Genomic DNA, 22,527 nt, shown 5'->3' with positions numbered 1-22,527 from the left:
AAAAAAAAAAAAACAACTTTGTGTTGCTAAATTTATTATCTTTTTGGAATCTTAGGCCAATTCTGTGAAGTTTTACACATGATATATCTGAAAGTTGAGCAACATATACCAATCTCCTCAACTAGTAATTGATTAGGAAGTTCATTGGGTTTCCATATTTTAGCCATCATCTCTTCTATGCCACCTTCAAAATTGTTTGTTTGTTTGTTTGTTTTGTTTTCGAGACAGGGTTTCTCTGTGTAACAACCCTGGCTGTCCTGGAACTCATTCTGTAGACCAGGATGACCTCAGACTCATAGAGATCTGCCTGCCTATGCCTCTCGAGTACTGAGATTGAAGGTATGCGCCACCACCACCCAGAAATTATGGCTTTATTATCTGATAACAAGAAAAACAAACCAGAATACTTTTATCTAATATTGTCATGAGAAAAGTTAGTTATAGAACTCAGAAACTCTTAGGCCGGCCTGTTGTTTCAATGTCCTCTCTCTGTTAGGTATGTCCGGATGTTGGGGGCACTTTACATGAGGCTGACAGGAACTGCAATTGATTGCTACAAGTACTTGGAGCCTTTATACAATGACTATCGAAAAATCAAAAGCCAGAACCGAAATGGGGGTGAGTATGATACAAGTCTCTAGACTATTTTCCTCGGCCACTTGTATTCTGTGTCTCCACTCGTTTTCACAAACACCGAATGTTCCTCTTCATCTACATCATTGCTGTCTCCATCTCCCTCACTGGATGCATAGCATCTGGTTAGCTTGAACCCTTGTGCACATGACTGCCTCCCTTTCCTGTCAGATTGACCTTCCACACCTACTCCATCCACAAGGTCTAGAAGCTTCAAATTGGTCTCTCCATAAAACCTGACTTAGCCTGCCCAAAGTCATTTTCCAAATACCACAGCTTCACTTTTTCCCCTGTAGGCTACTTGATGTTATACTTTGTAGACTAAATGGACCTGGGTTGTTCATGTAGGTACTCCACTGAAAATACTAAGCTTATCCAAGGACAGAGACATCTCTATATGTTTTATACATACACCCTGGTTTTGTTTTGTCTTGTCTTGAGGGCATGTGGCCCAAGTGGACCTTCAACACTGTGTAGCTAAGGAGGACTTCAAACTTCTGATTCTCTGGTCTCTGCCTCCTGAATATGGGAATTACAGGTGTGCATGACCATGCCTGTCTTTATTTGGGGGGGGGGGTGTCGTATTGGAGAACTGGACCTCATCATGCATGTGAGATCTGTGTTCTGCCACTGAGCTCCAGGCCTTGCCCTCAGAGATACACCTTCTATGTTAAGAAAGGGTTTGTGGTAATACAAACAGAACCTCTTAATTGGAGACACACCTTTCTTCTTAGGAATATAGAAGATTGAAATTTAATGTAAGTTGAATATTCCTTATTCAAAATGACTTAGAGCCAGAGTGTTGTGGGCTTCAGTGCATTTTAGATTTTGCAATAGTTGCATAAACTGTCAGAAATCTCAAATTCTTCAAAATCCAAAACGAAGGAGAGGGAGGGGGAGAGGAGTAGGGGGAGGGGAAGAAGGGTGGGAGGAGGGGGAGGGAAATGGGAGGCTGGAAGGAGGTGGAAACTTGTTTTTTTTCCTTTTCTCAATAAAAAAAAATTATAAGTCATTTATTATTGAAATGCTCCACAGATGATACTGGAAAGAATATTTATAACTAAAGAGACAGTTAATCACAGCCAGTAATAATGAATGAATAAACAATTCAAGAATACTAAATCAGGTCTAAAAGAGGTCTAATCAAGCACCTCAAATGAACAAAATGATAGGGTTACTAGACACTTTTCACTAGGAACACTTCATGTTAGTAGTCTTAAATTCCTACTAAAAACCTAGAGACTAAGAGATTGAATCAGTTTTTGCTACCTACAAGCAACACAACCTCATGCCAGTGATAAAAAAGATTGTCATATAAATTATAAAAAAAATAGTTCAAATAAATGGAGCAATTAAAAAAAAAAAACAAAATCCAAAACGTAGTGAGTTTCATGTCCATGTTCAAAAAGTTTCAGACTTAAGAATCGTTAAGGATTTAGTTGTTTTGTCTTATGCCTTCTCAATCTGTATTGCACTTTAAACTTGTTTATCATATTTCTTCACTGAACTAATGTGTATTGAGAATTGATGTTATGCCAGGCACTGGGAGCAACATGGTGAACAGGTGGGTATGACTGTGGTCATTTTTGAACGAGTTCCTTATATTGTGGTAAACTAAGATGGGATTTCTCAAAGCTTTGACATTTTCGGCTATGGTAGTCCTGCACATGACGATATGTAGGCAGCATCCCTGTACCTTCCCTAATGGACACAACTAGACTTCCTTTAAGTAGGGTGATAGAGGTCTGCAAAGTCACTTGTTGAGAACTATAAAACTAAGATAATAGCAGTAAGGATTCTAAAAAAAACATGTCCTTTTTGTGCTGTGAAAAATGAAATATTCTTTGTTTTAATATTTTATTTCTTGTGTGTGTCTGTGTTTGTGTTTGTAATAAGGTCAGGTGCTATGGTGCATGTGTTGAAATCAAAAGATAAATCTAAGAATTGGACCTATTTTTCCACTGTGGTTCCTGGGATCAAACTCAGATGATCAGGCTTGTGTGGCAAGTGCTTTTATCTGCTGGGCTACACCATGGACCCCTAAAATAGAAATATTATATATTCGGGGATATTGTAGGTTAATGGGAGAAATTACAACTAAGTGACTTATTAGTGTTAACTTTGGATATATAATCTTGACTTATCTATTCAGTGTTATCCTACATAATTCATAAAGCACTATTTGTGCTTTAATGTTTGTGTCTCCAGTTTTTTTTGTTTTGTTTTGTTTTGTGGTGTTTGATAGGAATTGAACCTAGAACTTCATATATACAAGGCAAGCTCCTTACCATTGAACTATACCCACAGCCGATCCTTTATTATTGGAACAGCCTTATTCATCTCTTAGTTCCTTGTTTCTAAAGAGGCTTGATTGGGCTGACACCTCCTGTCGAGTCTGACTTAAGCCTGGGACCCAGATGATTGAAGGAGAGAACGACTCAGTTTTCCTCTAACCTCCACACATGTACTGTGCAAGAGCATGCACACGCAGTAAATAAATAATAAACAATTAAAAATGTTTAAAGAGGTTGGGGATTTAGCTCAGTGGCAGAGCACTGGCTAGGGAAGCACAGGATCCCAGGTTCAGTCCCCACCTCCAAGATAAGGAAATAAAGAGGTGTGGGCATGTAGGGAGCGTCATTGAAAGTTTCATGATGCTTTGACCTTTTGGTTAACCAGGTCTATCATTTCCAGGTTGCTTGAACTAATTGTTTTGCCTTCCAGAGTTTGAACTGATGCACGTGGATGAGTTCATCGATGAACTTCTGCACAGTGAGAGGGTCTGTGATATCATTTTACCCCGGCTACAGGTATGAGACATAGGTCTGCTATAGAGTCACCTTTTACCTCCCATACAAACACAAGTACATACTAAAAACACTGAAGGGTTTTCTTAAAAAGTCACTTTGTACAGGAGAGGGAATGAGGTAGAAGCAGGGAATGTTTCCAGGGTAGGACGTTGGAAGGGAATAGCTAGAGAAAACGTTTCTTCTTCTGGATATATTATCACAGGTCTTATAGGTGGAGTACCTTTTCTCAAACTGATGAGCTTAGGCTATGAAACAGAAAAAGAATGTGAACATTCAATCCCTTAAACGTCTTGTTTATCATCCTGCCTCACATGCCGTGAGGACTATCCATGAAGCACCCTTCAGGGTTGGAGGTGGCCAGTGTTCTTGCTTTGTTTTGTTTTTCTGATAGTCTTGACCATATAGCAACAACTGGCCTGGAACTGACCATATAAACGTTGTTGTCCTCTTGCCTGTCTTTAGGTGCTGTGATTATAGGCTTGCACCACCATGTCTGGCTAAGACTGCATTTTTAGTTTTAGAGAGAAAAAAGATATGGTGGGTAACCTTAAATGAAATGTGTTGTAGTGGAGAGTTGATTGGATAAGGATTTAACCTGAGTTCATGTATTATTATAGAACCCAATCTATAAAATGGGAAATTCCTGTTGAAAAGAAAAAAAGCAAGGGTGGGGAGCTTGACTCAATGGAAAATGTGCCAGGTTTGGTGGTGCGTTCTTTCAGTCCCAGCACTCAGGAGGCAGAGGCAGGCAATTCTCCTATGAGGTTAAAGCCAGCTTGATCTACATAGAAAGTTCCAAGCTAGCCAGGGTTACATAGTGAGACAATGAAGGAAGGAATCAAGAAATCATTCTGCTCATATTAGTCCTATATTATTTGTGTCTTAATAAGTAAAGCTTTCCTGAAGATCAGAGGGCAAAGCAGCCATACTTGTCAGCCATACAGGCCAGGGAGTGGTGACACACACCTTTAATCCCAGGACTCAGGAAACAGATCCAGATGGATCTCTGTTAGTTCAAGGCCATCCTGGGCTATACAAGATTGAATTTGTCTAAAAGAGAAACAGCTCACACACGGGTGATCCCAGCACTACGGAGGTTGAGACCAGAGTGATATGGCTGAGTGAAGAAGGAATATAAGGGAGAAGAGATAGGAACTCAGTGGGGTGTAGTCTTCAGGGTTTGTGGAGACAGGATCTTGCCCATTTTTGGTCTGAGGTAGAGATAAAAGCCCATGGCTGACTGCTTTGCTTTTCTGATCTTCAGGTTGAACCCCAATATCTGTCTCTGGGTTTTTATTATTCGTGCTTCAGCTTAGTGTCTTAACTAAAGGAAAGCTAAGTGATTGTCACCACCTGTTCCTCCCTTACATCTCGAAACTAGACCTACAGGACAATTTACAGGCGTGGAAGAGATTTTACTATCTTGATTGTAGTGAAAATTTCAAGTGTTTATTTTTATAATAAAACTTAAATTTTGCTGGGCAGTGGTGGTGCACGCCTTTAATCCTAGCATTTGGGAGGCAGAGGCAGGCGGATCTCCGTGAGTTTGAGGCCAACTCTGATTTACAAAGTGAGTTCCGGGACAGCCAGGACTGTTACACAGAGAAACCCTCTCTTGAAAAAATTTTATACTTTAAATATACTTTAAAAGTACAGCTTTCATTGTATGTCAGAAAAGGCAAGTTGACTAGGATGGCGCATGTTTGTAATTACTAGTGTTCCAGTGGCTGAAGCAAGGAGATGTTGAGTTCAAGACAGCCAGTGACTACACAGGAAGTCTTACCTACAAAAAAAGAAAAAGGGGAAACCCTTAGGGCTGAGAAAATGGCTTAGTCGGTAAAACACTTGCTGCACAAGTCTAACACCCTGAGTACAGATCCTCAGAACTCACACAGAGTGAGCATTTGCAGCAGTAATCCTAGGAGGCCACTAGGGAGATGGAAGACAGACAGGATAACTGCCAGGAGTTCACACAACAGCTAATATGGCATACACGGCATTAAACAGAGTGGAAGGCAAACCATGACACACAGGTGTTCCTCTGCTTTGGCATACGTGCTCACACTCACAGATAAAGTTTTTAAATATTGAAAGAAAAAAAAGCCTACACTGAAAAGATTGTGGCACAGCCTTTAATCGCAGAACTTGGGAAGCAATCTCTAAATTTGGGGCCATTCTTATGTAGTTCTAGGAAAACCAAGCCTTCATTGTGAAACCCTATCTCAAAAAACAGTGAAAACAAACAAACAAAAAATACCAAAAAACAAAACAAGTCTGTGCTAGGAAAATGGCTCAATGGTTAAGAGTGCTTGTTCTGTAAACATGAGGACTCAATTCAAATCCCCAGCACCAATGTAAAAAGCATGACTGCTAAGTGCCCACTGCCCAAGCTTGGCAGGCAGAGAACTTCGCCAGATAGCGTAGCCAAATGGCAAGCTTCCAGTTCAAGGAAAGACTGTCTGTGCAGCAAGATGGAGAGCAACAAAAGATGCCCACGGTCCTGTTCTGGCCTTCCACAAGTAAGCATGGGCACAGATATTCATACATTTATGTACATGTATCACACAAATTAACTGATTTGTCTTTATAAAATTAAAACATTTGTTTTTCAATTAATTTTATTTTTACTAATTATTATTAGTAGAGTGCTCACCAAGGCAAGTAAGGGCTAGAGGACAATTTTTTTTTTTTTTAAAGATTCCATGCATGCCCACATTCCAGAAGAGGGCACCAGATCTCATTACAGATGGCTATGAGCCACCATGTGGTTGCTGGGAATTGAACTCAGGACCTCTGGAAGATCAGTCATTGTTCTTAACCTCTGAGCCATCTCTCCAGCCCATAGAGGACAATTTTTGAGATTCAGTTCTCACCTTTTACCAGAGAATGCAAGAAGAGGGCATTGGATGGATCCTCTGGAGCTGGTAAGCCACCATGTAGACAGATATTGAGAACTGAACTCTGGTCCTCTCCAAGTGCAGCAAGTGTTTGTTCTTCATTGCTAAATTATCTCTCCAGCCCTGAGGTTAATGTTTGACTACATAGATACTGATTGACATTCCAGTGACCTTATAAGACCACAGGAAATAGAACCAATTGAAAATAAGCTTGTTCTCGTCAGCATTGTTTATATTTGTAGTGGAACTTAAAAGAGCATATATGTGCCAGGGATACTAGCTTCTGAGGGAAGTCTTGAGGTGCAATACGACTTACTATACCTGAGCTGTTGCTCCACAGCCTTTCTGTCAACCCCAGAAGCTCAGTGTTACCATCAGGACCTGGAGGAAGCAGCAGTGACTTAACTTTTATTGTGTTCTCTGTAGAAACGCTACGTACTGGAGGAAGCTGAGCAACTGGAGCCTCGAGTTAGTGCTCTAGAAGAGGACATGGATGACGTAGAGTCCAGTGAAGAGGAGGAAGAGGAAGATGAGAAGGTAAGGCATATGAAAGCTTTAAGAGCTAGGAAGGAAGGAAATAGCCCTTATTTTTCAAGCTTTAAATTATTGATAACCTTTTATTATTACTTTTTTTTGTTTTGTTTGTTTTTCTAGACAGGGTTTCTCTATGTAGCTCTGGCTGTCCTGAAACTCACTCTGTAGACCAGGATGGCCTCAGACTCAACAGAAGTTCACCTGCCTCTGCCTCCTGAGTGCTGGGATCAAAAGCATGTGCTACCACGACCCAGCCTCTTCAAATCCTTCATGAAATAATTATTTTGGGGAGAAGGAGGGCCCTATTGTGTGGATGAGGCTAGATAGCCATTTCAGATCTGCCTCAGGGATGCTAGGATCACAGCCCTGCGCGCAAAAAAGGAAAGTTTATCTTCTTATTATAATGCCCTTTAGAGTAAAATATCCCTTGGCTTGAATGCCTCAGCTCTGTCTAGCAGTGGTGGGAGCCTAACAGTCATGATTCCCCCTGCCCCTACCCCCATTGAGTGAGGGATTGAATCCAGTCTCGAAGGTAATAGTACTTTTCTCTGAACACTGCTGTGTAAGGTCTCAGAGTATATTTCCACATAATTGCAAATGTATGGTAGCCATTACATTTAGGGGGAAAGGCTTGAACATACTCTAGAGGGAAGTTAGCTGCTGCAGAGCCATGTTGTCAGAACTATAATCACAGTGCTGAAAAGCTTGAAAACAAGCTCCCAGCTGTCAGTGACTGAGGAGACAGATTGTTAACCTGATATCAGGCAGCCATTAATAATGTGAAATAGCTTATAGTAAAGAGCTCTAAAGCATTTGTAATTAAATTCTAGGAAACGTGCCTAGAAAGGGCCAGAAGGGTGGGTGGTGGTGCACACCCTTAATCCCAGTACTTGAGAAGCAGAGGCAGGTGGATTTCAGTGAGTTTGAAGCCAGCCTGGTCTACAAAGTGAGTTCCAGGACAGCCAGTGCTGTTACACAGAGAAACCCTGTCTCGAAAAACCAAAAGAAAAAAAAAGGAGGGGGAGGCAGAAGAAAACAAAAGGAAATAGTAACCTTGATGCACACGGCAGCACCTGCCTTTCATTCTAGCTTTCCAGAGATGCAGAAACAGAACAGCCAGAGTTGCCTCCAAAACTAAAAAGTTAACCTCAGATTAGATTTTCTATTGGAGAAACAGTAATCTATTTTTCCTCAACTTGGAATTATCTATTCCTGTCCCTTGTGGTATTTTATTTTTTTTAATCTCTCTTTTCCTCCACTGCACTTCTATCTTTGGCACCATTCCAAGTTGTAAATGTCATTCATCTATGATCAGTTTCTTCTGCTGGCAAATGTGCACAAGTAGGACCCTGCCCCAACTGTATAGCTTCATAGTACATCTTGACCAACATCTTGATACTTAGAACAGCAGATGTCTCTTCTGCTCTTCTTCAGTAGCGGCTTTCCTATTTTTGCTCCATTCTTTGTTCTCTCTTTATCTTATTTCTATTTCTGTGTATGTGTCTGGATATGTGCACATGAATGCAGGTGCCCTCAGAGACCAGAGGTGTTAGGTTCCCCTGCAAGGGAGCTTATAGGTTACTGTGAGACACCCGACACTGGATATCCAGTTTACAGAAATAAGCCTTTTCCCCCTTTTTCAAGACTGAATGGATTCTCTGTGTAGCCCTTATTGTCCTAGAACTTGTTTTGTAGACCAGCTTGACCTTGAAATCAGAGATCCGCCTGCCTCTGTCTCCTGAGTGCTTTGTATTAAAGGCGCGCACCACCGGCTCGCACTATTTTTTCCTACTGTACTCACATTCATAGGCTGATATTGGTTTTTTTTTTTTTTTTGGTTTTTCGAGACAGGGTTTCTCTGTGGCTTTGGAGCCTGTCCTGGAACTAGCTCTGTAGACCAGGCTGGTCTCGAACTCACAGAGATCCGCCTGCTTCTGCCTCCCGAGTGCTGGGATTAAAGGCGTGCGCCACCATCGCCCGGCTGGTTAATTCTTTTTTTAAGACAGGGTTTTTCTGTGTAGACCAGGCTGGCCTCAAACTCAAGAGATCCGCCTGCCTCTGCTTTTCAAGTGCTGGGATTAAAGGTGTGCGCCGCCACCACCTCACCTGGTAATTCTTTTTGTCACCAAGACTACCCCTTTATGTAGTCAAATCACGATTGTAGAGTCATTTAAAAGATGTCCATTGGAACAGATTAGGGAGGGAACCATAGCTGTGTTCTTGCGTGACTTCCTTTAGTAAAAGCCAATACTCATCCATCTTGTTTCAAGCTGGAAAGAGTACCATCACCTGATCACCGACGAAGAAGCTACCGAGACTTGGACAAGCCACGGCGCTCTCCTGCACTGCGCTACAGGAGGAGTCGGAGTCGGTCTCCCAGGAGGTAGGGCTGGAACACTACAGCCTAGGAATCTGACTTCCAGGGAAGGAAAAGTATTAGCCTATAGAGATGTTTGCCAGGGTATCTGTTTCCTTGTTCCTACTGAATCATCATCACCCATAAAACCTCATTGGCAGAGGGAAAAGGCCATTTCTTTAATCTTCACTTGTGGTCAGTGAATTAAGCTGGCCTTGGATATACAATTATGTTTCTTTGCTCACCTGTTGTGATTATGTATTTCCCAGAGAGTAGAGTAACCTTAATAAGGATGGCTAGTACAGCTTCTCTGTGCCTCCCATCATCCAGTAGGTTGTTGGTTATGTTTTGAAGATGGTGACAGAATACAAGACACAACAGGTCCTTCCTGCAAGTGTTTTTCTCTTATATGTATGTTTGTTATTATCCCCCTGGTAAAACTAAATTGCACGGCTAGAGTGTTAGAAATTGACATGTACTACATTTAAGACATAGATACAAGAAAGAATCAGGTCAGGGGCCATTGTTCAGTCCCTGGCACTCCTCCCCTCTTTTTTTAAAAAAAAAAAAGCAGAACGAGTAAATTTTATGTGTTTATTTTTGTTATTTACAAGATCCAGTGCACTAACCTGCTCTTCCTCTTCCCACAGGCGAAGTAGATCCCCCAAAAGGAGAAGGTAGGTCCTGAGTCATTTCTAACAAGGGGGTTCTGAGAAAGGACCGTGCTGAGCTGGCTGTTTCTTCCACAGCCCTTCTCCCCGCCGAGAAAGACATAGGAGCAAGAGTCCACGACGCCATCGAAGCAGGTCCCGAGACAGACGACACAGATCCCGCTCTAAATCCCCAGGTATAGTATTTGGGCTCTTTCCTGCTTGTCTTAGTAAAGAAATCTAAAAGGAGCATTAAGATCCTTCAACACAAATATATAACGGCACTCCTACCTAACAGGAAAGGAGATGGGCATGGAATTCAGAAGTGAGAGTACTCATTAGACTCTAGTGAGGGGATTACAGTTGTTTGTTTTTTATGCAAAATTGCAGAAATAAGACCTGGTATAATAACGGTCAAAGCCTGAGGTAACGTTTTGTGAAGTTAGCCATAATGCTCTGGATATATGATTTCACTATGGCATTCCCTGCCACAACTAACAACCAAAAGAGGTTGGTGAGTGGTGTCCTCAGACTAGGCCAACAAAGCCTAGTGAGTGAAAGGAATTGGGGGAGGTAAGAATAATATCCTACAAGTAGGAAAACAAAAACTCTCATCCAATGACCTTTTCTTCCCTAGGTCATCACCGTAGTCACAGACATAGGAGTCACTCAAAGTCTCCTGAAAGGTACGGGTTAAACCTCTACTGTAAGAATTTAATTCTGGGCTGGGAAGGTGGATCATTGGGTAAAGTGCTTCTCATGCAAGCATGAGAATTGGAATTCCACCCATAACACCTGTGTTAAAAGCGCCTGGCATCTTACTGCTGGAGAGGCAGACAGACCCATTGAATTTGCCAATCAGCCAGCTTCAAGTTCAGTGAGACTCTGTCTCAAAAAATAAAGTTGAGAATGAGTTAGGAAGACACTCGATGTTTACCTCTGGCTTCCACTTGTACACATGCACACATTTAAATCTTTATTCACTAGTTAAAGTTTTAAATATAACTGAGATGGGGAATTTTGTTTTGATGTGGGTATTGGTAGTTCATTACAAGGTGAAATAGGCTCCCCTCCTCCCCCGCCAATTTCTTTTCTTTTTTTTTTTTTTTTTTTTTTGGTTTTTTGAGACAGGGTTTCTCTGTGGCTTTGGAGCCTGTCCTGGAACTAGCTCTGTGGACCAGGCTGGTCTCGAACTCACAGAGATCCGCCTGCCTCTGCCTCCCGAGTGCTGGGATTAAAGGCGTGCGCCACCACCGCCCGGCTTCCGCCAATTTCTTTTGCTCCTTGTTTCCCTTCTTGGAATTCAAAACTTTGAATGGTGGTCTCAGTGGTTCTGGGCTTTTTTATTTTTAATTGTGTATATGTGTTTATCTGCATACACATAAGATGCCAGTGGAGGCCAAAAGTATAGAATCCCCAGGAACTGCATATCTATTTTTTGTGAGCCATGCAATGTGGGTGCTGAGAACTGAACTTAGGTCCTCTATACTGGTGCCTGCTCTTAACCACTGAGCCATCTCTAGCCTAAGAACTAACTTTTAAAACTTAACAGTTGAGTCCTTGAACAAGTCATTTTTAATTCATCTTTATTAGAACACTGTGGGCCATGTACCCCATTAGGTACATTCTTACCCTATGAAGCAGTTGTTTGGTGGCAAATTCTAAAATCATCCTTGGCTCATAGTGCTGTTCAGAACCATTAAAAACAAAAACAAAAAATCTCCTGATAGGATCTCAGTGGCTCAAAGGAAAAAGTGCTTGCTGTGCAATGGTGTCCAAATCCTCAGAAACCACTTAAAAAGCTAGGCGGGTGATTTCCACTGCCGTGAATCCCAGCACTCTGAATAGGATCCTCAGAACAAGCTGGTTGTCTAGACTAGCTTCATTTTGAGCTGTAGTTTCCATTGTGAGATCTGTCTTGTTTTCTGTTACTGGGATAGACAGCATGACCCAAAGCAATAGGTTTATTTCAAATTATACTTCCAGGTAACAGTCTGTGATTGAGGGAAGTCAGGGTAGGGAGGGATTCAAGCAGGAACCATGGTGGAAAGCTGCTTACTTCCTTGTGCTCTGGCTAGTTTTACACAGCTTAGCCCCAACTACCTTGTGACGGTGCTGTCCTCAGTGGACTAGGCCCTCCTACATCATTCAACACAACCTCTCAGACATGGCCAAGGCCAGTCGAATGTAGAGAAATCCTCAATTGAGATTCCTTTTCCCAGCTGAGTGTGTCAAGTTGATACAATAAAAACTAAGCAGCACATCCTGCCTCAAAAGAGCACTCGAGGAAGACTCTACACATGTATGCACTCAGCGCATGTGCACATTTGCAGGCATGCAAAACACACACACACACACAAATTTGTGCTGGGTAAGGTGATGAACACCTGTAATCCCAGCACCAGGCAGGCAAAAGTGGGAGGCCGTCAACAAAACACACAAAGTGCACCTAATGTTTGCATCATCTCTATTCATCAGTGTCAGCATACTATGAATGTCTGTCTTCCTTGTTTGCTCCTTAATTTAATGGTTTATTATCTCATTTCAGGTCTAAGAAAAGCCACAAGAAGAGCCGGAGAGGAAATGAGTAATGGATTCATTTTTAGTCCAGATGGCTTCCTGTGAATATGAGAATATCTGTTAAAGGGAAATGTTCAAGATCAGGCAGCTATGAGTATTGGGGTTTTTAAAAATCAAGTTTTTGTTTGTTTTGTTTTTATTTTAACATTATAGAGGTGCTAGGTTTTGTATCTCTTTGAATTATAATCAACATATTTGAAGGATGTCTTTGACCAAATGAAGGTCAGGTTTTGACCTAACCAACTATGGTATTCACACTTACCAAGGTTAGAGGGGACCTGGGGGTTGGGGAGATTCAGGACAATGAAGAGATGTAGTTCATGGGCGACTCTTATTTGTAATTAAACCTGACGCAATTGTCATTTATCTCTAGTTTCTCTATGAAACCCTAGAATGCAGTGGTTTATGCTGCTGCGACCCAGCTACTAAAGCACTTCACTGACTACAGACAGCAGCAGTAACAATAAACACAGTTACTAGTTAGCGGTTTTGTAAGAACAGAATACATTCAAACGTGAAGGTTTTTCTGTATTTTTTTAATTCAGTTTCATTAAACAGTTCAACATGATTGCAATTAACATCCTTTATACAAGCCAGGTATGGTAGTTCACACCTGTAATGTCAACACAGGCTGAAGCAGAATACTGTGTAGTTTTCACCTGGGTTGCTTTTAGAGGGTATAAAGTGAGAGGGTTGTGATGGTAATGAAAATGACACATTCTGTTTAAGACAGCTGCAGTATTTTTACATGGATAGAAAGAGGGACTAGTAGGGTTCAGCGTGATGATCTAGGCCAGAACTGACAATTGTCAAAGACGTTTAGATGCCCAGGGAGCATCAGTAGATTTAAGAACAGCAGGAGCACCACAGGCAATGCCAACACTTGTGACTAGTAATACAGGTCACCTAGTAAATACTGGAATGAGCCATTCACAAAGGTAGAATTGGTAGGTCAAGGACACTGAAGGGTCTGAAGATATAGAAGCAAAATAAAAGCTTTACTAAGTCCATAGGCTTAATACTGATATTAGAGAGTATTATTGTATTAGCTAAAATAATATCTTCTGCCTGTACTTACCTTCCTCCTTTAAGAGGGTAGAAATGACTGACTTCTTGTCACTGTAAGCCTAGGAAGAACTGTAAAGACCAGCTGCCTTATAGGATCCAGCTTCTCAGGAAGTCATTGCTGGTCCTAGGATAAACATTTCTATTGTTTGCTGTTGATTGGGGAACTTCTGTAGCAATATTAAAACAGTTTTTATCAATTTGCACTTTCATATTCTTTGCTGATTTCTCTAACCATGATACCTAAATTAATAAGGGAATTAATAAAGTTGTAAGACCTATTATAGCTTATAGCTACAACTATATTTTGTGGCTTTTAAAATTAAATATATCTCCACTCAGGTCTGGTAGAGATTCCTAGTTCTTACTGAGGTGATATAGGTGGGAAAAGATGCCTCTGGCGAAATGATCCATGGGCCAACCAAGCACCATCAGTTTAAAAGTTTTAATATTAAGGTAAATTTAAGTAATAAACTTACAACAGAAAGACCCAACAATATTTTAAGAGAAACCTTTCCAAAAGTATACATTAGATATGGTAGAATCTGGATCCATGGGCAGCAAGAAGCATACCATTCCTACTATTTAATTAGAACAAAGAAAATAAAAATAAGGGTGAGTAGGATATGTTGAATATTGAAGACCATTCTGACAAACGACAGAATTACAGAGATGACATTTGAAGGATAGATCTGTTACCTGTTTTACCTATTATTACATGAGGCCTTTGAAATTCTTAGGTTACAACATAGTCTTAGAAATATGTTTTACATCTCAGCTGTACACATGCATATATTCTTTGTGCTGAAACAGGCTTTAAGAAAAAATATGCAGGCCATGTGGTGGTGGCACACACCTTTAATCCCAGAATTCAGGAGGCAGGAGCAGGCAGATCTCTAAGTTCAAGGCCAGCCTGGTCTACACAGAATGAGTTCCAGGACAGCCAGAGCTACACAAAGAAACCCTTTCTCAGGAAAACAAAAACCAAACAAATAAACAAACCAAATAATGTAAAATGTATTCATTAGTTTTACTAAGATTTTTTTAAACAAAGATTCGTATATGTGCATGTCTCTTAGTGCAGAGGTAATACATGTACAGGTGCTAATAGGGGCCAGAAAAAGGTGTTGGAACACTTGAAGCTGGCTATTTCATTTGTGAGTAACCTGACATGGGAGCTGGGGTCCAGACCCTACTCCTCATGACTGAGCTCAAATGCTTTTAACCACGGAGCCATTGTTCCAGTTCCTATAGTTAAGATTTTTAAACCACTATGTGGATTTCACTTTCCACAATTTGAAATCCAGTTCCTTAAAAGCTTATATAGAACACAAGGACTTTAACATTAATAAATTAAGCAAGATGTGTTTTCTGAGGGAAAAGTGGCAGATTTGTATTAGAACAACCCAATGTAGTCCCATTAACCTCTTTCTGTTACTGCCCAGTAGTGTGATATGAGTCTTAAACAAAGACCAGAGAATTGCACCCTGGGTCATATGAGGTTAAGTCACTCCACTCCTTGGCTCTTCACATGCAACCAGCATATACATATCCAATAATAAAGGTGAAGAAAAAAAGGTTTTGTTCATTTCTTTTTATATTACGCATACTGACTTCTAAGAGAAACATGAAGCTAGCAAAATGAAAGTTGCATCTTCTGTGTTTTATATAACTGTCCTTAGTCTTGAGAGCAATCTTGAAATTTGGCTTTCTTGTATGGAGAAACAGTTGTCATTTCAATTTCCTAGCCGCCTTCTAAGTCTAGTGAATTAGTTTCCAGGAGATAAGCATGGGTTCCATAGCTGTGTTTAAGACAGCACATAAGCACACTTTATAAAAGCGTTGTGCATATGCAATTATGATAATTCACTAGAATGATTGAAGTTCACCAGATAATAGAATTCTTAACTGACAGATTTTACTGCTTTACATTTGTCTGTGCACACACAAGTAATATGTGATACCCTGTTTTCTTCATCAGGAAAGGCAAGTACTGTGGCTGTTTAGTCATCTTACTACCCCTAAACTTTTAACACCTTTTTCAGTAAACACATCACATTATCATTTACAAGGAAAAATGAGTTAGGAGCTTAATGTTTTATCTGGGAATCATTTTTATGGAAGGCACTGCTTCCTGCAGAGACTCTGAGTTCACTTCCTAGCATCTAATCGAGTAGCTCACACCACCTGTAACTGAGGTGATTAAACACCCTCTTTTAGACTCAGGGCACCTGTACTCCCAACATGAAAAATTTTAAAAACATTCATCCTTTTACTCAACTAGAGTAAATCTAAAAACAAACAGCATTATTTTCCCATTACTATGCATGCATTTTATTTATAGGAGAAAACAGCAAAATTGTCTACAGGGCCTCACTATAACAGCAGTCTTGGCTGGCCTGGAACTGGGTATAAAGACAGGGCTGGCTATGACAGAGACCTACCTGCCCATGTCTTCCAAGTACTGGGTTTAAAGGTGTGTGCCACCACATGCAGCTAGTAGTGTGATTTTTAATAATCTTATTTATTTTTGTTTTTTCAAGACAGAGTTTCACTGTGTAACAGTCCTGGCTGTCCTGAAACTTGCTTTGTACAGACTGCCCCCAAACTCAATGAGATCTGCCTGCTTTTGCCTCCCAAGTGCTGGGACTAAAGGCGGGCACCACTATTGCCCATCCAATTTTTAGTTTTTATTTTATTTATGTATTTATTTGGACAGGATTTCTTTGTGTAACAGCCCTAGCTGCCCTAGAACTAGCTCTTGTAGACCAGGCTGGCCTTGAACTCAGAGATCTGTCTGCCTCTGCCTCCTGAGTGCTGGGATTAACTACTTGTGCCACTACCACCCGACCCATCCAAGGTTTTTTTTTTAATTAATTAATTTATTTATTATGTATACAATATTCTATCTGTGTGTATGCCTGCAGGCCAGAAGAGGGCACCAGACCTTATTACAGATGGTTGTGAGCCACCATGTGGTTGCTGGGAATTGAACTCAGGACCTTTGGAAGAGCAGGCAATGCTCTTAACCGCTGAGCCATCTCTCCAGCCCCCCCCCCATCCAAGTTTTAATAATCTTAATGGGCCAAGGTAAAACCACCTTCATGTCAAATGGCATACGAATTCTATCAAATATCATTTTAAGAGTGTGTATAGGACTGATCATTTTTTTAACTATTAACTGCTTTTTTCAGACAAAACTGAGTTATTTTATAAATTATATTCTGTACCTCAGTTTAGAACACAGTTTTGCAAACTGAAGAGCAGATAGGCACAAAATTAGTGAATGGAACACTGTCAGAGTAGTAAAATCTGGGTTAATAATACGCTGCCTTCAGGAAAGGGGGCTGAGCTAACATGATGCCGTGTTGGAATTTTTTAAAGGGTTTCTTTGGTTTTTTGTTTTCGGTGAAAATCTTAAATATACACAAAAGCAGAAAGAACAGTGAAAAGAATATCATCCTTTTAATCTCTTGGTGAAATAACACTATCCTTAAAATTAGACTTAGTTTTTGCAAACATCTGTAGTTTTATTTGGCAAATCTAATTTAGGGACTACGAAAAAAACTCACTGTAAAAGGAATAGTTAAAAAATATGCCACTGAATTTCAATATCCACACATTTTATGAAAACATTTTGCTTGATGACTAACTTCATGGCCTATAATGATGGGGCTGAAAATTCGTGCTGCAGGTGTTATAACTCAGAACTACCTATATACTACACACAAGTTTATAGTGAGCTGGTCTGTCAAACCTACTGTACTGCCAGTTATGAAAAGGTACAGCACCCACACTTCTGTATAGTTCATAAAGTGTATGTTTGTGTAGTTAAGGGTGTGATATATTGTGCTGGTAACCACCTCACACATCTCATGTTTGTGTGCCTGCTAATTGCAACAAGACACCAAATAAACTGATTGACAGGATCTAAGTTTAAGCAAACTCTGATGTTTGAACAATGACATTACCACATCATGTATTTCTGAGAATACATCCCAGCAGCTACAAGACTAATTACTGATCACCAGTATTGATAAAAAGTAACAATCCTGGCAAGTGTCTGTCCAGGACTCTGAATAGACAGTCTAGCACTTACTATTTCTTCACCAAAAAAAATTTCCTCTCCTTTTAAAAGATTGGCGGCAGCAGGGGGGTTGTAGAGGTGGGGATGGGCTGGAGGAAAGGTATTGCTAGGGACTGAACCCAGTGTCTTGCACAAAGTAGGAAAGCTATCTGCAACTCATCTACTTTGAGTCAAACTGTAGCATGACATTGTTGCCTTTCTATTTCGCTTCACTGTTCTGCTCTGCAGTTTTCATTTCGATGATAAAATGGACATGGCATCAGCTTCTGTCACCTTCATATGGTAGTTGCGAAAATCCAATAAGATGAAAGAAAAGACCTTTAAATCTCTAAAACTAAATCTAATTTATAATAATCACTGTAAAGTAAAATCTTTCCATTATTACAACATATTCCTATCATCTAAACCAGATGAATTAACCAAATTTGACTCTTGTCAAAAAGATTTATTAACTTAAAATAGAACTTCAAAATACAGACAAAAGCAACTTTCCATTCAAGTTTGAATATATTCAACATACAAGTATGTAAAAGAAAAATTTTTTGAATCTTTGTTGTAATTTTATTTTATTTTTTTTTTTTTTTTGACCTTTTAGAAAGTTTTTGGCACTACAAGATTCTGTAAAGAATAGAAGTGACAAATTTAAAACACATGAAATCCTTCCCTAATCCTTAAGAACAATATATATAAAGTCTGGAGCAACCAAAGTATGAATACAGCTAATAGAAAATAAAGAATGTAATTTTTTAAATTCTCTCTTTATACAATTCATCAAGGTTAAACAAAACATAAAACTCCCTTAAAAATAGGGTAATAAAATAGATGAAATTTGTATCACTTATTTTAGTGATACCAGTAAAAACTATAGTTCATATTTATATACAAATAATACAGTGTTTAAAAACAGTCTTAGAATTTAAATAAGCTATCTAAACATGTGAAAATTTTAAATCAGGACCTGATTTGTTTTGCTTTCCTTAAATGTCACTTTTTCTGCTGAGTGTAACTGACACTGAGGTACGGATACCCTTGAGGCAGCAGGATTGGCTGGCTGCTGTGGGTTGCCATTACTCCGACACGTTTCCTCTTGGTGGGTGGGGGCAACGCTCTCTACAGCGACGGGCAGCACATCTGTCTGCTGGAAATAACACAGACAGCAGGCTGAAAGGCTTGTGCCTACTCACCTCACAATCCATTAAGATAAACTAAGATACTAGTTAGACAGTGCTTTAAAAATTCTTATAATAAAAGAAGCAGGACAAAACAATTGGAGGGGGAGAGGAAAAAAAAGGGGGGAAAAGAAAACCCACACACAGAAAAACTGCAAACTTTTCTGACAACTTCCTCTACAGCTCTGCTCAAGAGATAAATCCAATAACCAGTCAATTTTGTGCCATTCACATTATACCAGTGGTTCTCAGCCTTCCTAATGCTACAACACTTTTATAGTCCCTCGTGTTGTGGTGACTCTCAACCATAAAATTATTTTCATTGCTACTTTAATTTTGCTTTTGTGCTGAATCATAGTGTAATGTGTTTTCTGATGGTTCTAGGCAAACCCTGTGAAAGTCACCTGACTTTCCATGCTTGGCTCTCCTATTAAACTGTGCATTAATATGGGCAGCTTGGACAATAAATACTGCATATAGTCTGGCATATTCATACAATATGCTCTCAATAAATATTTACCGAATGCAAATGTTATTCCTAGATTCTGGCCTCCACTGAGATTCCCATTTTAGAATACCCACCCAGTTTGATAATTGATTTGTAAGTACTGGTACCTTGAGCATAGAAGGGTTTGTTGGGCTGAAATCTTGGATTTCCCTGATGCATGAAGTTTTGATGCAAACCATAAGGCCACGAAGCTGGGACAAGGGGGAAATGGGGACGTGGTGCATGTTCCCATGGAATTGGAGGAGTGAGTCCTCGAAATCGTGGCTCTGCATTCCAACAAGGAAAAAAAAAGTTATTTTAAAATATTAGTTTACTAATTCAAATATTCCTTCATTCCAGAGACATATGAAATAACTATCATCAACTATGTATTACACTAATCCAGATACCAAATTTCTTTTAAAGAATCAAGCATTATTATTTGTTCAAATTACTTGTATACACAATATATACAATAATACATCAGTTATATCAAAGATGGCTAATAGAATTTGAAGGTGAGAAGTTTTCTTACCATCTCTAATTAGAATTTTTAAGAACAGACAAAGGTGGCAGAATGGGCACTTTAGAAGGATGGGAATGTATAAAGGCAAGGAAGTTTGGGAATACAAAACAATCACTATCAAACCGAGCATGGTGGCGCACACCGTTAATCCCAGCACTTGAGGCAGAGGCAGGTGAATCTCTGTGAGGATCAAGGCCAGCCTGGTTGACACAATGAGTCCATGACAGCCAGGGCTACAGAGACCCTGTCTCAAAACCAAAAAACAGACCCTTTCACACAAAACAACCACTCAACAAACAGGAAGATGAAGAAATGGTCAGGTTGGTGGGGATATACATCTCAAAGAATCTTAATACATCATACTACAAAACTTAGGTTTTTACCTTTATAATAATGTCAACTAGTCCAGAATTCTAGGACTGGAAGAAGCTTTTACAAAAAAGTTGAGGTACTGTGGCTGAAAACCTGGGTTTTGGAACCAAACATATGTAAATTCAAATCACAATTCTGAAAATTGCTATGGCTCCTTTTTTATCCTCAGGTTGTAAATGGTGATTGAAAAAAAAAATTTAATCGGCTTACACACACTCTGGAAAACAAACAAGAACACACACACACATACACTGGATCTAGGTAAAATGGGTACTTCCTTAACAGTCTGAGCTTGAGTCCAGGAATTCTCAGTGGAAGGGAAAAACAAACTCCTGAAAGGTATCCTCTAACCTCCAAACATGAGGTATAGCATGTGTAAGCCTGCACAGGTGTACACACAGAAAAAAAAAATTTAATGGGGGCTAGAGAGATGGCTCAGAGGTTAAGAGCATTGCTTGCCCTTCCAAAGGTCCTGAGTTCAATTCCCAGCAACCACATGGTGGCTCACAACCATCTGTAATGGGGTCTGGTGCCCTCTTCTGGCCTGCAGGCATGCACACAGACAGAATATTGTATACATAATAGATAAATAAATATTAAAAAAAATTAATGGGAGTCATGTTCTTCCAATGGCCAATCTCAACAATGTCTGGTTGTGTCTTGAAGGTGTATTTTTTCAAAGTACAATACCTACCCAAACTGGTTGTTTTTAATCGTTTTTCTCATTTAGGTAACAATATATTAGAAAGGAACTGAAGGACACTTCTATCCTTTTGATTCCTGTTAGGAGATATCGGATGGAAAAGCTTGTATTTGCTACATTTTCATAATCAGTCTTCTTGGGAGGCAATCAGAAAAGGCTGGTTTGCAAAGAAAGTGACCTTAAAATTAACAGTGCTAAACTTACGGACTTGGAGTTTGCAAATAACTGAGAATTAGGTATCATCATGGCCAATTAAGAAATGATATTTTAACATAAAATATTTTTTAAGGATTTACTTCAATTTTCCTTGCTCAATTTTCACAGCCAAATATATAACACTACTATGTCACTAGAAATAATTTCAAAATTGGTGAGATCAGGCATGGTAGAACAAGCCTTTAATCCCAACCCTCCAGAGGCAGAGGCAGGTGGATTTCTGTGAGTTCAAGAAGACACAGGGCTACACATAGTCCTCATTTCAGACAACAAGAAAAAGAGAGAGAGGGAAAAATTACACAATCTTTCACTCCAATAAAATCCTAATCTTCAGACAGAATTAGGTAAGTGCTATGGTATAAATACTTAAGGAAACAAGCAGACAAAAGGTAAAATTCAACTGGAGGAGAAGACTGGCAAGATTCAAAGGCTTCTTGAAGACAGTGGTGTAAATTAAATCTCTGGGGGAAGGTAGGAGGTATGAAAATGGGTATTAAAGGTAATGGAAGACATCCCAGGTAAAAACAACCATTTTAGTAACCTGGGTAAAAGACAATATAGTAATTTCCAAGATGTTCATTATGACTGAAAAAAGATATACCAATGGCAGGCTGAAGAAAGTACTTGTATAAAAAGTGAACTAATCTATCGAAGGACAAAATATAGGTTCTGTCTTTATATAATAAGACTGTGACAGATACAAGCACAATGGCACAATGACTAGCTATACTCTATTTCCTTTTTGGTCTTAGAAACCAGAGTTCCATCTTATTCTAAACAGAGGTGCCTTCTCTAAGAGATAACATACTTTTGGTTTGGAGACATAACTCTATGGTACAGTGCTGGCCTAGCAAGTATATACACTAGGTTTAATTTTTTTTTTTTACATAAATGGTTTTTCTATGTAACTGCCCTGGAAGTCCTAAATTCCCTTTGTAGACCAGGTTTGACCTTGATACTAGGATTAAAGGTGTGTGTCTAGCTGCGTAGGTACAGGTTTTTTGTTTGTTTGTTTTTGTTTTTGTAGGTTCAGTTCTTAAAACCACCAGATGGAAAAGCTAAACAATACTCCCTTGAAAATTAACAAAAGGAGTCAGGTGTGGCAGTGCACGCTTTTAATTCCAAAATTCAGGGAGCAGAGGTAGGTCAATCTCTTAGTTCAAGTATGGCCTGGTCTACAAAGTGAGCTCCAAAACAGACAGTGCTATCCAGAGACACCTTGTCTTTGAAAAAAAAAGTATTAATAATGGGAAAGAACTGACCCAGGTGTCAGTTATTAATCCCAATAGAAGCAAGAGAATCACTTCAAATTAGAAGCCATCCTGATCTACACAATAAATTCTAGGCCAGTTTAGCCATCCCACCACCCCAACTGAATTTCAAAAGCAATTCTTTTCTTCTGTTTGTTTTTTTTTTAAATATTTATTTATTTATTAAGTATA

General features: G+C 39.6%; 2 protein-coding genes across 6 annotated transcripts in view; one reads left to right on the top strand and one right to left on the bottom strand.

Moving 5' to 3' along the window:
• Prpf38a (pre-mRNA processing factor 38A) overlaps positions 1 to 13,807 on the top strand; it is a 16,088-nt gene extending 2,281 nt beyond the window's left edge. Inside the window, exons 3-10 of the mRNA XM_005353550.3 lie at positions 497 to 618; positions 3,358 to 3,443; positions 6,767 to 6,877; positions 9,145 to 9,257; positions 9,881 to 9,907; positions 9,980 to 10,077; positions 10,518 to 10,566; positions 12,429 to 13,807. Of these exons, the coding sequence (XP_005353607.1) occupies positions 497 to 618; positions 3,358 to 3,443; positions 6,767 to 6,877; positions 9,145 to 9,257; positions 9,881 to 9,907; positions 9,980 to 10,077; positions 10,518 to 10,566; positions 12,429 to 12,471 (649 nt within the window). The 3' untranslated portion in view covers positions 12,472 to 13,807. The remainder of the gene's footprint in view (positions 1 to 496; positions 619 to 3,357; positions 3,444 to 6,766; positions 6,878 to 9,144; positions 9,258 to 9,880; positions 9,908 to 9,979; positions 10,078 to 10,517; positions 10,567 to 12,428) is intronic.
• A 2,717-nt stretch (positions 13,808 to 16,524) lies between these two features.
• Tut4 (terminal uridylyl transferase 4) overlaps positions 16,525 to 22,527 on the bottom strand; it is a 99,470-nt gene continuing 93,467 nt past the window's right edge. For 3 of the 5 annotated variants that reach the window (XM_013348546.2, XM_026781896.1, XM_005353549.3), the window contains exons 29-30: positions 19,397 to 19,555; positions 16,525 to 18,750 (exon numbers count right to left, since the gene is read on the bottom strand). In XM_013348546.2, coding sequence (XP_013204000.1) covers positions 18,680 to 18,750; positions 19,397 to 19,555 — 230 coding nt within the window. In that variant the 3' untranslated portion in view covers positions 16,525 to 18,679. The remainder of the gene's footprint in view (positions 18,751 to 19,396; positions 19,556 to 22,527) is intronic. The other 2 variants (XM_013348547.2, XM_013348548.2) reach the window with 1 other exon arrangement.

This window comes from Microtus ochrogaster, chromosome 10, assembly GCF_000317375.1.
Source record: "Microtus ochrogaster isolate Prairie Vole_2 chromosome 10, MicOch1.0, whole genome shotgun sequence".
In the NCBI taxonomy this organism is placed as follows: Eukaryota; Metazoa; Chordata; class Mammalia; order Rodentia; family Cricetidae; genus Microtus; species Microtus ochrogaster.
Note: the sequence above shows the minus strand (reverse complement) of the source record. Positions and strands in the feature narration are given on the sequence as shown.